The sequence below is a fragment of the Delphinapterus leucas genome, chromosome 5, assembly GCF_059928025.1.
Source record: "Delphinapterus leucas isolate spDelLeu-1000000601 "Yukka" chromosome 5, BTC_Dleu_Yukka2, whole genome shotgun sequence".
NCBI classification, from domain to species: domain Eukaryota; kingdom Metazoa; phylum Chordata; class Mammalia; order Artiodactyla; family Monodontidae; genus Delphinapterus; species Delphinapterus leucas.
The window spans coordinates 36,306,006-36,319,921 of record NC_143133.1 but is presented as its reverse complement, the minus strand read 5'-3'; the positions used below and the strand labels follow the sequence as shown (position 1 = coordinate 36,319,921).

General features: G+C 47.5%; 1 protein-coding gene across 2 annotated transcripts in view; it reads left to right on the top strand.

Moving 5' to 3' along the window:
- EVC (EvC ciliary complex subunit 1) overlaps positions 1-13,916 on the top strand; it is an 83,002-nt gene that overhangs the window by 45,167 nt on the left and 23,919 nt on the right. For both annotated transcript variants that reach the window (XM_022567030.3, XM_022567029.3), the window contains exon 12: positions 11,900-12,112. In XM_022567030.3, the coding sequence (XP_022422738.2) occupies positions 11,900-12,112 (213 nt within the window). The remainder of the gene's footprint in view (positions 1-11,899; positions 12,113-13,916) is intronic.

Here is a 13,916-nt window from a genome sequence, read left to right as displayed (position 1 = left end):
CAGGAGAGCCCAGCAGGTGTGAGTGAGGGCTGATGGCTGCTGGAGTCTCTGTCTTGGAAGCAGGCACTTGGAAATGCCCTGCATGAGGAGGGGTCAGTGGCAAGGTGAAGGGGGGCCAGCAGTTCTGTGCATCTGTGCAGGTCCTTCTGAAAGAAATGGCCCAAGGCCTGTGCCAGCTTCTCTCCCAGAGTCAGTGCAGAGCTGTTTCCTATGATTCACGTCGTCATTGCACAACAGGCCCCTCTGGTACCAGATGACTTTGGTTTATTTTACATCCCTTAATTGTGGAAATCGTTGCCTTGGGTATTGGAAACTGCTTTATCTGATATTTCCAAAAGGTGGAGGTTGAAATCCTCTGGTGTGGTGGAAAGAAGCCAATTGGAAGATTGGAATGCTTGGCGAGGACATTCCCGGGTGGGCGCCCAACATTCCTGGGTGGGCGACCTTGGGCAAGAGCCTTAACTGCTCCAAGCCCATTTCCTTATCTGCGAGATGGAGACAGAGAGCCTGGTGACCATTATGGTGGCGCAGGAGGGCAGGGCCGAGGGCCTCACATGGCAGGTGCTCAGTTAGCACCTTCCCTTCTGCCCCATCACTGAGCGTGTTGATCAGGAAGCCTTGAGCCCAGGGGTGGTGAGCATGAATCTGGACCCGGGGCCTGGGGGAGAGTGTGGCTTCCTCGCCGACCAGCTGTAAGCTTGCGAGCCTGTTGGTTCATTCATTCAATGAATATTATCGAGCACTGCTTTGTGCAACCCACAGTCTCAGCACCGGGGCCTCAGCAGTGAACCAAACAGATAAAGTGCTTATTTTTGTGGAGCTGGAGAGACAGCAGCACATGTGGGGTTCCAGCAGCCGCGGCAGCAAGGAGGCCAGTGTGGCAGCTCTGGGGGAAGGGGAGACAGGTACAGGCTAAGGTCAGAGTCTTGTAGGGCCTTGCAGTCCATCCGAAGACGTTTGCATTGACTTCTGAGGGAGATGGGAAATTGCCGGCATGTTTTGAGTAGGGAAATGACTTGCCTTATGTTCCCAAGGATCCCTCTGGATTCTGTATGGCGGATGGACTGTAGGGGGCAAAAGTGGAAGCAGGGAGGCCTGGGGAGGCATCGCAGTGGTCCAGGCAAGAGATGCTGGGGGCCTGGGCCAGGATGGTGCGGGTGAGGATGGTGAGGAGGCCTGGGGTTGGGGTCTGTTTTGATGGTCAGTATCTGGGTCTCCTCTTAAAATGGGGATGGCCACTATCCGGGTCTTCATATGGCTATTCAGAGGTTTGAATAAGTTCACACATGCGAAGCATGTAGAAGAGTGTGAGGCCCACAGTGAACACTTAAATCTGTTATCATGGTCCTGGTTAGTATTACTCACCGTCTAAGCAGGTGTGTCTGCACAGAATACACTCATGAGGTAACCTGCCTTACAGTCTGGCTGGCTCCTTCCCAGACCTGGTCACACAGAGGCATAATTCCCCCCTTTCTTTGGGCACTGATCATGATATTGTAGGCACGGCGGTTGAGAGATAAATTTGATCACCACCTAACGGTTCTCAGGCTGCAGAGAAAAGTGCATTTTTCTAAATTCCCACTGTCTCTTGGCCTCTAAACAAGCAGTGAATTCTCATTTTGACTGAGATGGATGCCACTAAATGACACGTCTCGGTGCCTTGTAGAGAGATTCCTGAAATGAGCCCAGAGTCTTCCTGATAATGACAGGCGCAGAGCTGAGTTTGCCACTGTTGCATCACAGGGTGCCCTGGAGACCTGCTTGTTTATTTGTTCATTTCTGACTGTCCTCCCCCTACTGTTTCTCCTGAAGGGCTCCTGGGGGAGTAGGGTGATAACAGCCCTGCCAAGGTCAGCCGTCTCAGCTTCAGAGTCTCATGGGAAGTTAGGGCTGAGGAAAATAAGAGAAAAAGTGAAGCTCTGTCCTCAAAGAAGACAGGAATAATAATGATAAGCACTCATGAAGTGTTTGGGAGTAGACCACCCTTGCTTCTGATACCAAATGCAAGTCCAGAGGTCCCCAAGACCACCCTCAGGTTCTTCAGTTCTCTAGAAGGACTCATACTGAAAACTGTTCTGCTCACGGTTATGGTTTATTACAGCAAAAGGATACAGATTTAAGTCAGCCAAGAGAAGAGGCACATGGGCAGAGTCTAAAGTTCTAAACACAAAGCTCCCAGTTATCCTGTCCTGGTGGAGTCATGGACAGTGCTAACTTCTCCTGGGAACGATGTGTGGCATTACACACTGAGCATTGCCATCCAGGGAAGCTCACCCAAGCCTTAGTGTCCACAGTTCTTATTGGGGCTCAGTCACATAGATGTGGTTGGCCACCGACGTGGCTGACCTTAAGCCCCAGCCCCTCTAGAGGTGGAGCTGATGCCACATGGCCCAAGGGCCCCACCCGAAATCGCATCACTGTCATAGGTTGTCTGAAGCTGCCCAAGGTTCCCAGGTAAATAGAGACCCTCTTAGCAGGCAGGACATTCCAAGAACTTAGAAGTCACTTCCCAAGAACCGTGGACCAAGGCCAGGCCTCTCTTTCAGCAAGGTCAGTTCTTCACTGCACAACACTGAAAGGTTAAAGTATTTTGTTCAAGGTCACACAGCTGGGGGCCTGGGTTACAGGCCCAGGGCTGTAACCTTCAGGTGGGGAGAAGTGATTTGGTGGACAAGAGGAAGGCGGGGGCGTGGAGTCCTTGCTGGGAGGGCTGCGGTGTGTTCTGCAGAATCCAGCTGGGGATGACACATTACAGGCAATCAGGCAACAGTGATGAGTAAATGAATGGGTGAATCAATGCATCAGTGAATATATCAATCAGCTGAAACATTGGCATCCTGAAGATGGTGTGTTATTGCTGATAGAACAAACTACCACAACTTAAACTTAAAAACAACTTAAAAACAACGAAAGTTATTACCTTACGTTTCTGGAGGTCAGAAGTCCAAAATGGGTTTTAGTGGGCTGACATGAAGGTATCGGCAGGGCTGGTTCCTTCTGGAGGCTCCAGGGAAGAATTCATGTCCTTGCCTTCTCCAGCTTCTAGAGGTGCCTGCATTGCTTGGCTTGTGGCCTCTTCCTCCATCTCCAGGCCACAGCCATACTCTTCCTGCCTCTGCTTCCATCCTACATCTCCTTTCACTCTGACTGCCTGCCTCTCTCTTTCATTTACAAGGACCCTTATAATTATGTGGGACCCACCTAGATAACCCTGGATAATCTCATCTCAGGATCCTTGCTTTTCACTTAGTCCTTTCATCACATCCACAAAACCTCTGACTGTGTGGCACATTCAGAGGTTTCAGGGATTAGAACATGGACATCTTGGGGAGCCATTATTTTGCCTATCACAGGTGGGAAACAGTAAGTTTCCAAAGAGTAGAAGAAACTAGGTTTGGGAGAAATACCAAAACAATGATTTGGGGGCAGTGTTCTATTGGAAGTAGATCTTGAGAAGGAAATTGACAAGTGTAGGCACCATACAGCTCCTGTCACTGGAAAGAGGATTTCCGTAGGTGCTACAGAGGGTGAGTCAATTCCATGGTCCTTTATCAAGGTGAAAGTGTGATAAATCATCACTAAGTATGACAAGTCTTAGAAAGATAGACTGGCATGCTTACGTCTACTTTACTGTAGCAAACTACGGGAACATGGCTTTTTGTTTTATTTTAGCAAGACTAGTAGAGTAATTAATTTATGTTTTCTTTATGTACAGAAGTAAAACTTGCCAGTGCCCGCAGGGTACCACATGCTACCTGATTATACCTCTCCCTCCTTTTAGTAATTTTCACAGTCAGCTCACCTCCCTGCAAAGAGTTGCAAAACTGCAAAGGACAGAAGAGTCACCCAGGAATCAGACAGGCCAGGTTATGGGCCTGATTCAGCTCTGTACCAGCTGTGCAGCCTGGTCCATATCATTTAACCTCTCTGATGTAGGAATTCTTAGCTGCCTTCTTTTGTAGATTGACCATATGAAAGAACCCAGTTAATACCCCAGAATGCCACCCATAGCTCTCAGGATAAAGTCCAACATCCTTAACCTGGCCATGGTGACCACCCAGCCTGGCCAATGAAGTGCTCACGTGGCCTGACCCATGAGACCCATCTGACTTGGCCCAAAGGCCAACCTAGTCTGGTCCCTGAGACCCAGCCAACCTGGCCCATAAAGCCCCCTGACGTAGCCCACAAGGCTCATGTGACACAGCCCACTCACCGCTTGTTTGGAGGCATGTCCCTTGCTCCCTGCCTTCCAGCCAACCTCAGACATCCCTCAGCTCCCCAGAGGTGGCCCAGTCCCTCCTGCCCCAGCGCCTTTGCATGTGCTCTTCTGCGGCCTGAAATACCGTTCCCTCCATCCCCTCAGTTTGGCTTGTTCTCATATTGTCTCAGCTTACATGTCACTTCTTCAGGGAGCCCTTCTCCGACTCCCTCTCAGATCGGTTAGATTCCCTGGTCTGTCCCTAGGGCTCCCAGCCTCCCTGCCATCACACTTGCCATAGGATATTGTGAGTTCCTGTGCGACGTCTGCCCCCTCACCGGGGGTGCGTTCTCTAAAGTCAGGGTCCACGTCAGCTTTGTTCACCCAGTGGCCCTGGCACAGAGCCTTCCTGCAGTAGGTGCTCAAGAGACATTTGCAGGATGAACCTGTGAAGGCTGTGAGGATATGACACCTTTACACCAGAGCTTTCACCTTTAGGGCCCCTTCTGTCCGGTGTGGTATCACGTAATTATGACCACAGTAATGCTGTGCAACAAGATACCTCAAAACCCCGTTGCTGAAAATGACAGTGATTTATCCCCAGGGTCTGCATCAGCTGGTGGTTGGCTGATCTAAGCGTGACTAACACAACTTGGCCTCGCACACAACTGTCTCTACTCTTCCTAGGACCAGTGGGCTGGCCTGGGAATGTTCTCCTCATAGCGATGACAGGGGTCTAGCCTCCAAACTAGCCCGTTTCACCTCCACCTCATTCTGTTGACCAACGCAAGTCACATGACTGACCCGAAGTTAAAGGGTTGGGGAGGCGCTTCCCACTCCCTGTGGGAAGGCATGCAAGGTTATGTGGCAAAGGGCATGGCTCTGGGGGAGAGGAAGACCTGGAGCCACTGTGCCCATCCACGCACACGTCTCCTGTGTCGCATGTCCTCAGGAAGCAGGTATCATTTTCCTCCTCTGTTGGGTGAAGCCCCAGAGAGGAAGAGAGTTGCCCCTTGTCACACTGCTGGCAAGTGACCCAGTGCAGGTGGGTTCCCAGGCTCCTGACCCTTGATCCAACCTACTTCCAGTTTTGTGGGTTTTTTAACATCTCTATTGGAGTATAATTGCTTTACAATGGTGTGTTAGTTTCTGCTTTATAACAAAGTGAATCAGCTACACATATACATATATCCCCATATCCCCTCCCTCTTGTGTCTCCCTCGCTCCCTCCCTATCCCACCCCTCTAGGTGGTCACAAAGCACCGAGCTGATCTCCCTGCGCTACGCGGCTGCTTCCCACTAGCTAGCTATGGACTTATATATAGGTCCATGCCGCTCTCTCGCTTCACCCCAGCTTCCCCTTCCTGTTTTAAGAGACCCAGCTTCACCTGTACTCTCAGCACTGCTCTGTCCCAGGACCCTGTGCACGCCTCACTCTGAGGTAGTTAACTGCACCTTCAAAACCGTCAGGGTGTGGTCCCTGCAGAGGAACATTTCTGGCTCCCGTGATGAACCGGAAACTCACAGGGAGCCGGGCCATGTCCGTGGGATCCTGGAAGTACATGTTTTATGCCCTCAGTCAGCACTCACCCTCATCAGTACATCTTCAGACCTGGCCACATCCGCGCCTTGTGTGAGCTCCTTCACGGGTGCAGGCTGCCAGGTCTTGACTCCTCTGCGTGGCATTGAGCTCCCTGCCCCCCCCCCCCCCGGAAGGCTGACCCCCTGCTGCTCCTCTGCTTCCACACATCCTGTGCTTCCGCCCATGGGTCCACCTGGCTTTCTCCCAAGGGCACATGCCCACCTCTGCTGGGAACGCCCCCTTCCCTTCCCTCTCTCCTCCCCACCCTGCAAGCAAATGGAAACACACACTGCCTTTTCTCCAAAATGCTCTGTTCCGGGAAAAAAAATAGCAACAGGTTAACATTTATTGAGAGCCACACGCTAACTTTCCCAACCTCTCTGGAATGAGAATAGCCGGTGTTTATGAAGCGTTTGCTCTGTGCTGTGTGCTGTATCTAATCCCTGACAATCAGCCCTCAAGGCAGGTGCTGTCTTTACAGATGTAGTTCGCATCTTATTCCTTTTGCAGGTACGAAAACTGAGACTCCTTTTCAAAGGTTTCAGAATATGTGCCCTTCCCCTGCCCCAGTCCTTTCTCTGCAAGAAGACTGGAGAGGACACTGGATCCTCTGGGTCAGGCTGCAGAGGCGGAAACCCGAGTGAAGGACGAGTCAGGGTGAAATGCTGCCCTAGCTTGGGTTCTTTGTGCTTCTATTTGAGGAAAAGTGCAGGGCTGAGGCCCAGGGCCAGCCTCTCCCCTGACCAGCGTCCCCTGCTGTCCGACCCCTCACACACGCTAAGAGAGAAGAACACGGATTAATTCCTGTTCTATTTCAGGCACAGAATAAATCATCATCTCCCAAACGAAACGTGTCAGCGTTAAGTGGGAAGCCGTGTGTTTTATGGCCTATCAGAGCACGTGAGATGACACAGATGTGTCTCTGTCCAGAGAGCAGACAGAATCCAGCACATTTTTTATTAGAAAGAGCCTCGACTAATGGACCATGTAGCTTTTACAAAGTTCACCTTTCTTGAATTTGCAAACAGTGTATTTTTGCAGTTTGACAATCATGAACAAAAAAGAAAAAGGTGTGTCTTAGTATCCCCAACTGCTGCTATGGAAGGATAGATTCCAACATAGGAGAATCAGTTTTTAAAATCTGTCTCCTAGCAGAAAATTGGGATTTCCAGAGGCTGGAAGAAAATGTAAATCACTCCCATATTATTAAACCATTTTTATTGTGAAATGTAATAGACACAAATAAATGGATAACACATAACCTTATGGATTAACAAATGACTATTAAAAACACCCATCTATGTAACACATAACCTTATGGATTAACAAATGACAATTAAAAACACCCATCTATGTAACCCCCATCCAGATCAAGAAAGAGATCATGACCAGGACCTCTGAAGCCCCCTCACACCTCCTCCCAATCCCAATCCACTCCCTGCTCACAAAACAATATTAAGAAAAATTAATAAGACCTAAATAAATGTAAAGATATACCATGTTTCTGGATTGGAAGATTTGATATTGTAAAGATGTTCATCCTCACCAAGTTGATCTATAAATTCAAAATGTTAAATTGGTGGCTACTAGTTATGGAGGATATGGACTGAAGCTACACATACACATAGCCCAACAGTTCCGCTCCTTGGCATATGCCCAAGAGAAACAAGCGCACATGTGTATCAAACAGCATCCACAAGAAAGTTCATGTCAGCAGAATGTGTGATAGTCTAAAATAAGAGGCCACACAAATGTCCCTCAACAGTAGAATGGATAAATGGTGGTGTACTTATACAGTGAAATACTACAGACAAGTGAGGAAGAATGAACTACTGCTACACACGACAACACAGAGGAATCTCACAAGGACATATAAAGTTGAGATACACAAACCTAACATGCTATATGATTCCATTTACATAAAATCAGGACCTTTGTAGTTTCTACCCTCAGGTATAATGTTTGCTATCGTTTTTTTCTTTTTTCAGATTGAGGAAGTTTCCTTCCATTTCCTATTTTGCTAAGAGTGTTTCTTCTGCATGGAAATTAAATTTTGTGAAGTACTTTTTTCTTCATTTATTCACATAATCATCATGATGCTTTTCAGCTTTATTTTGTTAATGTGACAAATTGCATCAATTTGGGTAATGCCATTAAGTGCATACAAATTTAGAACCTTTACATCTTTCTGGTGAATTAAACCTTTTGGTGCTATGAGCTGACCCCCTTTCTCTCTAGAAGAGCTTTTTTTCATAAAAACTATTTCGTCTCCTTTCTTTTTAATTTATTTGTTTTTATTTTTGGCTGTGTTGGGTCTTCGTTGCTGTGTGTGGGCTTTCTCTAGTTGTGGTGAGCGGGGACTACTCTTCATTGCGGTGCACGGGCTTCTCATTGTGGTGGCTTCTCTTGCTGCGGAGCACGGGCTCCAGGTGCGCAGGCTTCAGTAGTTGTGGCACGCGGGCTCTAGAGCACAGGCTCAGTATTTATAGCACGCGGGCTTAGTTGCTCTGCAGTATGCGGGATCCTCCAGGACCAGGGATTGAACTCGTGTCCCCTGCATTGGCAGGCAGATTCTTAACCACTGCACCACCAGGGAAGCCCTTTATCTACTATTAATGTCACAAAAAGTGACCCTGTGTTTATTAGGTGCTGCTTATTCTCTCATCCATTCTTTGTTAAAAAAAATTACCTAAGAGCATCATGGTTAGATCATGGGTGCATCCAATTAACCTCTCTTTTACATGTACAGATAAAGCCTCAGTTTCCTCATCTGTAAATTTCTTTCATCAGTTTTGAAAGATTTCTCAGCCATTATCACTTCAAATATGACTGCTGCCTGGACTCTCCCTTCTTTCCTTCGGGGACTCCAATTAAACATTTTGGACTTTCTCACTGTATCTTTTAGCCTTTATCTTCTCCTCCGTATTTTCCATCCCTTAGTCTCTCTTTACTTTGTTCTGGATTTTCTCCTGATCTTTCTTCCAGTACTAATTCTCTCTCCAGCTGCATCTAAACTGCAATGAAACCTATACATTGGGTTCATATTATTGAGCAGTGTTTGTCAATTCTAGAAGTTCTGACTTTTTTTAAAACTAAGTAACGTTACTTTTTATAATTTCTAGCTCTTTGCTTTAAGGTTTAAGAGTGGCTTTTAACGTCATGAGCATGGTAAGCATCAATCCTTTAAAGTCCTTGTCTTCTAATTACACTCTCTGGACTACCCGTGGGTTTGTTTTTCATGTCTGTTGTTTGTGTAGGTCTTTGGTCATATTCTTATCTCCTTGTGTACCTGTTTATTTTTTCCTCATATGCCTTGTCTCAGATTTGTACATATATTGGTAAAAATATTTTCAAGCATGCAGTGATGCTCTCCTCCCGCAGAGAGGATTTTCCTTTGCTTCTGCCCAATGACTGGGCCTCTGATGATCCAGAGTCATGTTAATTCAAGGTCTGGACTTGAAATATGCTGGGTCACCCACATGACCAGACTCCAGGTTGCCATCTGTTTAAACCAGTCAGATCTGGTTTCCTTCCATTTCAGTCATGCATCTCTGGTGCTGCTTTTTGGGTTCCAGCCCTAGGTGTGGAATGGCTTACGAGGCCCCAACCCATATGAGCTGTGAACTCCACCTTCTGTCCCTTCGACTGCTTGAGGCTGTCCGAGGTCCATCAGCTGTGCAGCCATCTCCCCTGGATTGACCTACACCCCTTATGTAAACACAGCCCAGGGGCTGGGCGCACTTCTCTGACTGCATCTTCTCCCGACCTTGGGCACCACACTCTTCACTACCTTGTTAGCTCTTTCGGACTTTTATGATGATTTAATAAACATTTTGTCCAGCTTTTTTAAAAAATTCATCTTCTGCAGGGAGAAATTGGTTCAAATTACCTGGTTGGCCACTCTCAGAAGTAGGATCTCTAAATCTTTTAAAAAGGTGTGGGTCCCTTGTGCCTCTGTCACGGTCACTTTATTACAAACAAAGTTCAGCTTGGCCATGAACTTTTTAAAACATGGCATTCATTGGGTTTCGTTAACACTGATTTGAGTTAAATTTAACTTATATTCATTGAGCACACCAAGTATGACTTCAGCACACCAGAGGAGGTGCTGAGAATTTTGTTTTCCAAAAATAACCAATTATCCTTGTAGCATACAGGTTAAGAGCATGAGTCCAATAGTCCAACAGCCAGGACCCACCCTCTACAAATGTCCAGTTACTTATCTTCTCCGGGTCTTAGTTTCCTCATCTGTAAAGTAATGGTAATTATAATAACATCTTCATTGGACTGTTAGAAGGATGAATGGGATTATACAAGAAAAGTGTTTATGACACTCTCTGGCACATGGTAAGAATTCATAATTATTAACAATTATTATTACCTGATATTTGCCGGGTGCTTTTCTAGGCCCTATAGATGCTAAAGTAATAAGACTTTATTCGTAAAAAACCCTGTGGTCGGCATATATATGGAATCTAAAAGAAAAAAAAAGTTTCTGAAGAACGTAGGGGCAGGACAGGAATAAAGATGCAGATGTAGAGAATGGACTTGAGGACACAGGGAGGGGGAAGGGTAAGCTGGGATGAAGTGAGAGAGTGGCATGGACTTATATATACTACCTAATGTAAAAGAGATAGCTAGTGGGAAGCAGCCGCATAGCACAGGGAGATCAGCTCCGTGCTTTGTGACCACCTAGAGGGGTGGGATGGGGGGGGTGGGTGGGAGGGAGACGCAAGAGGGAGGAGATATGGGGATATAGGTATATGTATAACTGATTCACTTTGTTATAAAGCAGAAACTAACACACCATTGTAAAGCAATTATACTCCAATAAAGATGTTAAAAAAAAAAAAAAACAAAAACAACCCTGTGGTTGGGAGGCCTTCCCAGAAGAGGAGACCTCAAATTGAGTTTGGAACATGTGAGGGGAGTTCCTAGATGAAGAAGGGGAAATGGGCATTCTGCATCATGTTGGTGTGTGATGCATTCAGAAACTGCAGTCAGGTGCTTAGTCTAGGAGGGTGTGAGACGTGGGTGCAGATCTGAGTATGATGCAGCCTCTGCTTTTAGGCAGTTGTGGTCCAGGAGGGATGACAGATAAAGTATAGTTTTGATGCCCTGGTGGGGCTAACCAAAGAGCTGCAGGAGCCCAGGGTGAGAAATGTCCATGTTAGTCTGAGTGGCCCAGGCAAGGCTTCACAGCAAAGGGATTATTTTGCAGGGGTTTTGCAGGGTGAAGAGGAGTCCATTTCAGATGTGAAAGTGCCTGGAGGTGGGGAGAAGGGGAGAGGCTTTCAAAAGCATCCATATAATGAAACATGCAACGAGATGCCATTTATGTGAAGTAACACACACACCAAAAGCCACATTTATGGGCATCATATATAGTGAAAGTATAGAAATCTAAATTGGAGACAGAGATGCTGAATTCATGGGGATGGCTATCTCTGAAGACACTGGGAGGGAGGGGAAAAGAATTGCAGAGCGAACTTAAAGGATTCCAACTTAACCTGTAAGGTTTAGTGTTTTTAGTCTGAAACAAAAAGGAAAACTGAGTGGTGGGTTCAGAGATGTTTAATGTATTATTATCTACGGGTTTTTGTTTTTCACAATTAAAAAGAGTTTTAGAAAGAGAATGGAGTGGGGGAGGTGGGATGAAGGTAACAGAATGGTGAGAAATGAGGCAGCCCCTGAAGCTCTGCTAGGCAGGTCTGATTGCGATGGGAAGAGAGGTCTTCCAGGTTATTGGAGCTGGAATTGAAGGATCTATGCTTGTGCAAATAACTCACCTAAGTGTGGAGGGCGGAGGGAGGCAGGGAGACCAGTGAGGGGTCGTGAAAATAATCTGGATGGAGGTTTAGATGAAACGCCAGTGGTTAAGGGCTCATTGGGTCAAAAGCGCAGGTCTGGCACTTGACAGGGTGAGGGTGAGAGGGCTGGAAGGCAGTGGGCGTTTCCCAAGACTGAGTGTGTTTGTGTGCATGTGTGTGCGTGCACGCGCCTGTGTGTGATTTGAGAGCTCCCTTCGCTGGATTTCCTCTGTGTCCTGCGTGAAACACTCGGCCCTGCCCTGGGTGAGAGCCTGACACGTAGCTCCGTCGTGTGGCTCTCGGCTTCAGGAGCTGTATCGCAGCACCATGGAAACGTTCCAGAAGTTTGTGGACGTCCTGTTCCTCCAGACGCTCCCCTGTGTGACTGACCTCTCCCAGGCAGAGTGTGAATACCTGAGGCAGCAGGCCCAGGAGAACGCGGCCCAGCAGCTGGAGAAGTTGGATCGCTTCCGGAGTCAGCAGTGGAAACTCTTCCAAGATCTCCTGGAGCAAGAAAAGCAGGTGCAGCATTTTGTAAAACTGGGTCTGGAGTCTGCCTTTTTTTTTAAACTTCTGAAGAATAACGAGGGATTTCCATCTCTGAGCATCCCCTAGTGCCTATGCTAGATGCTTTACCAAGATTCTGGTTGCCAACCTTTCACAATGGGGAGAGGGGGAGAAGACGGCAAGAGCCCTCCTCTCCCAGGATAGGAGGTCAGTAGATGATGCCTTCGGTTAATCCAACAAGAAGGGCAGCAAAGCCTTCTTTAGCATAATAGAAATAAACGACAGAGAGCGGTTCTTCAAGGGAGTGGACTGCTTGGGGGGAGGAGCTGCACACACGGGACTCCTGTTTCTCAATGAAAGTCTATTTCATTATTAAAGCCATGTATATATGTGGTAGACAGAATAATGTCCCCACATCCTCATCCCCAGGACCTGTGAATATGTTACCTAACAGGACAAGGGGACCTGATGGCGCGCAATCAAATTAAGGATCTGGGGATGTAAAGATTATTCTGGATTATATGAGTGGCCCAGTGTGATCACAAGGGTCCTTTTAAAAGGGAAGGAGGAGGCTCAGGGTCGGAGGAGATGTGAGGACCTAAGCAGAGGCTAGAGTGATGTGCGCATCAGCCAAGGAATGCGAGAGGCCTCGAGAAGCTGGAAGAGGTGAGGAACAGACTCCCCCCAGAGTCTCCAGAAGGAACACAGCCCTGTTCCTTTCATTTCAGACTTCCGACCTCCAGAAATGTAAGATACTAAATCTGTGTCATTTGAGGCCACAGCGTTTGTGGCCATGTGTTACAATAGCTATGTAAACTAATATACCTCAATTTTATTTTTAAAGAATTAAGTTTTTTGTTTTTGTTTTTGTTTTTTTTGCGGTACGCGGGCCTCTCACTGTTGTGGCCTCTCCCGTTGCGGAGCACAGGCTCCGGACGCGCAGGCTCAGCGGCCATGGCTTACGGGCCCAGCCGCTCCACGGCATGTGGGATCCTCCCGGACTGGGGCACGAACCTGTGTCCCCTGCATCGGCAGGCGGACTCTCAACCACTGCGCCACCAGGGAAGCCCTCAAATTTCTAAATGAAAACACCCACACTTCCTTTCTCTCTTGCTTTCCTGCATGCTAGAGGCTATAAAACTAACATGCTCAATATCCCAGCATCTAGAAGTGGCCGCGTGCAGTTCTAGCCTATGAGAGAAGGTATGGTACCTGCACAAGGCTTCTGTTCCCTAATACAGAGGCCAAGTGTTGCTAGGAGACATCCTCCTCTTCAGTGTTCCCTGTTCTTTGTGCCCAGAGCAGGTACAGGAGGACTGGAGGTATGCTGGCCTTCCTTTGACTTAGAGGCAGGATTCAGGAGGGTGGGGCAGAAAGGCGGACTGTCCCAGCCCTGGACTGCCTACCCCAAGGTGCTTGTTATGAGAAACACCCTGTCTTTTTACATTGAGTGTTCAGTTAGTTACAAAAGAGCGCTCAACTGATGCAACCAATAGAGGCTTTCTAAAGCAACTAACGGGAGCTGTCCAAAATACCAATAAATAAAGGGAAGCATCACGGGGCCATTTCCAGCCAGGGACGAGCATAGGGCCTAGTTTCCTGCCTGTCCAATTTATTAGACCTCCTTCTAATTAATTTCAATCTGCCGTCAGCTGCATTGTGTTGTCCTGTCACTGGTACCTTGCAGTCTCCTCGATATGGCTGTAGGCTCCTGGAGGACAGCAACCCTGCTTTTCATATTTCACTTCCTTAATCAAAGCCCAGTAGCTGGGATATAGCAAATGCTCAGGAAAACTTGGCTGCATTTCCAGCAACAATA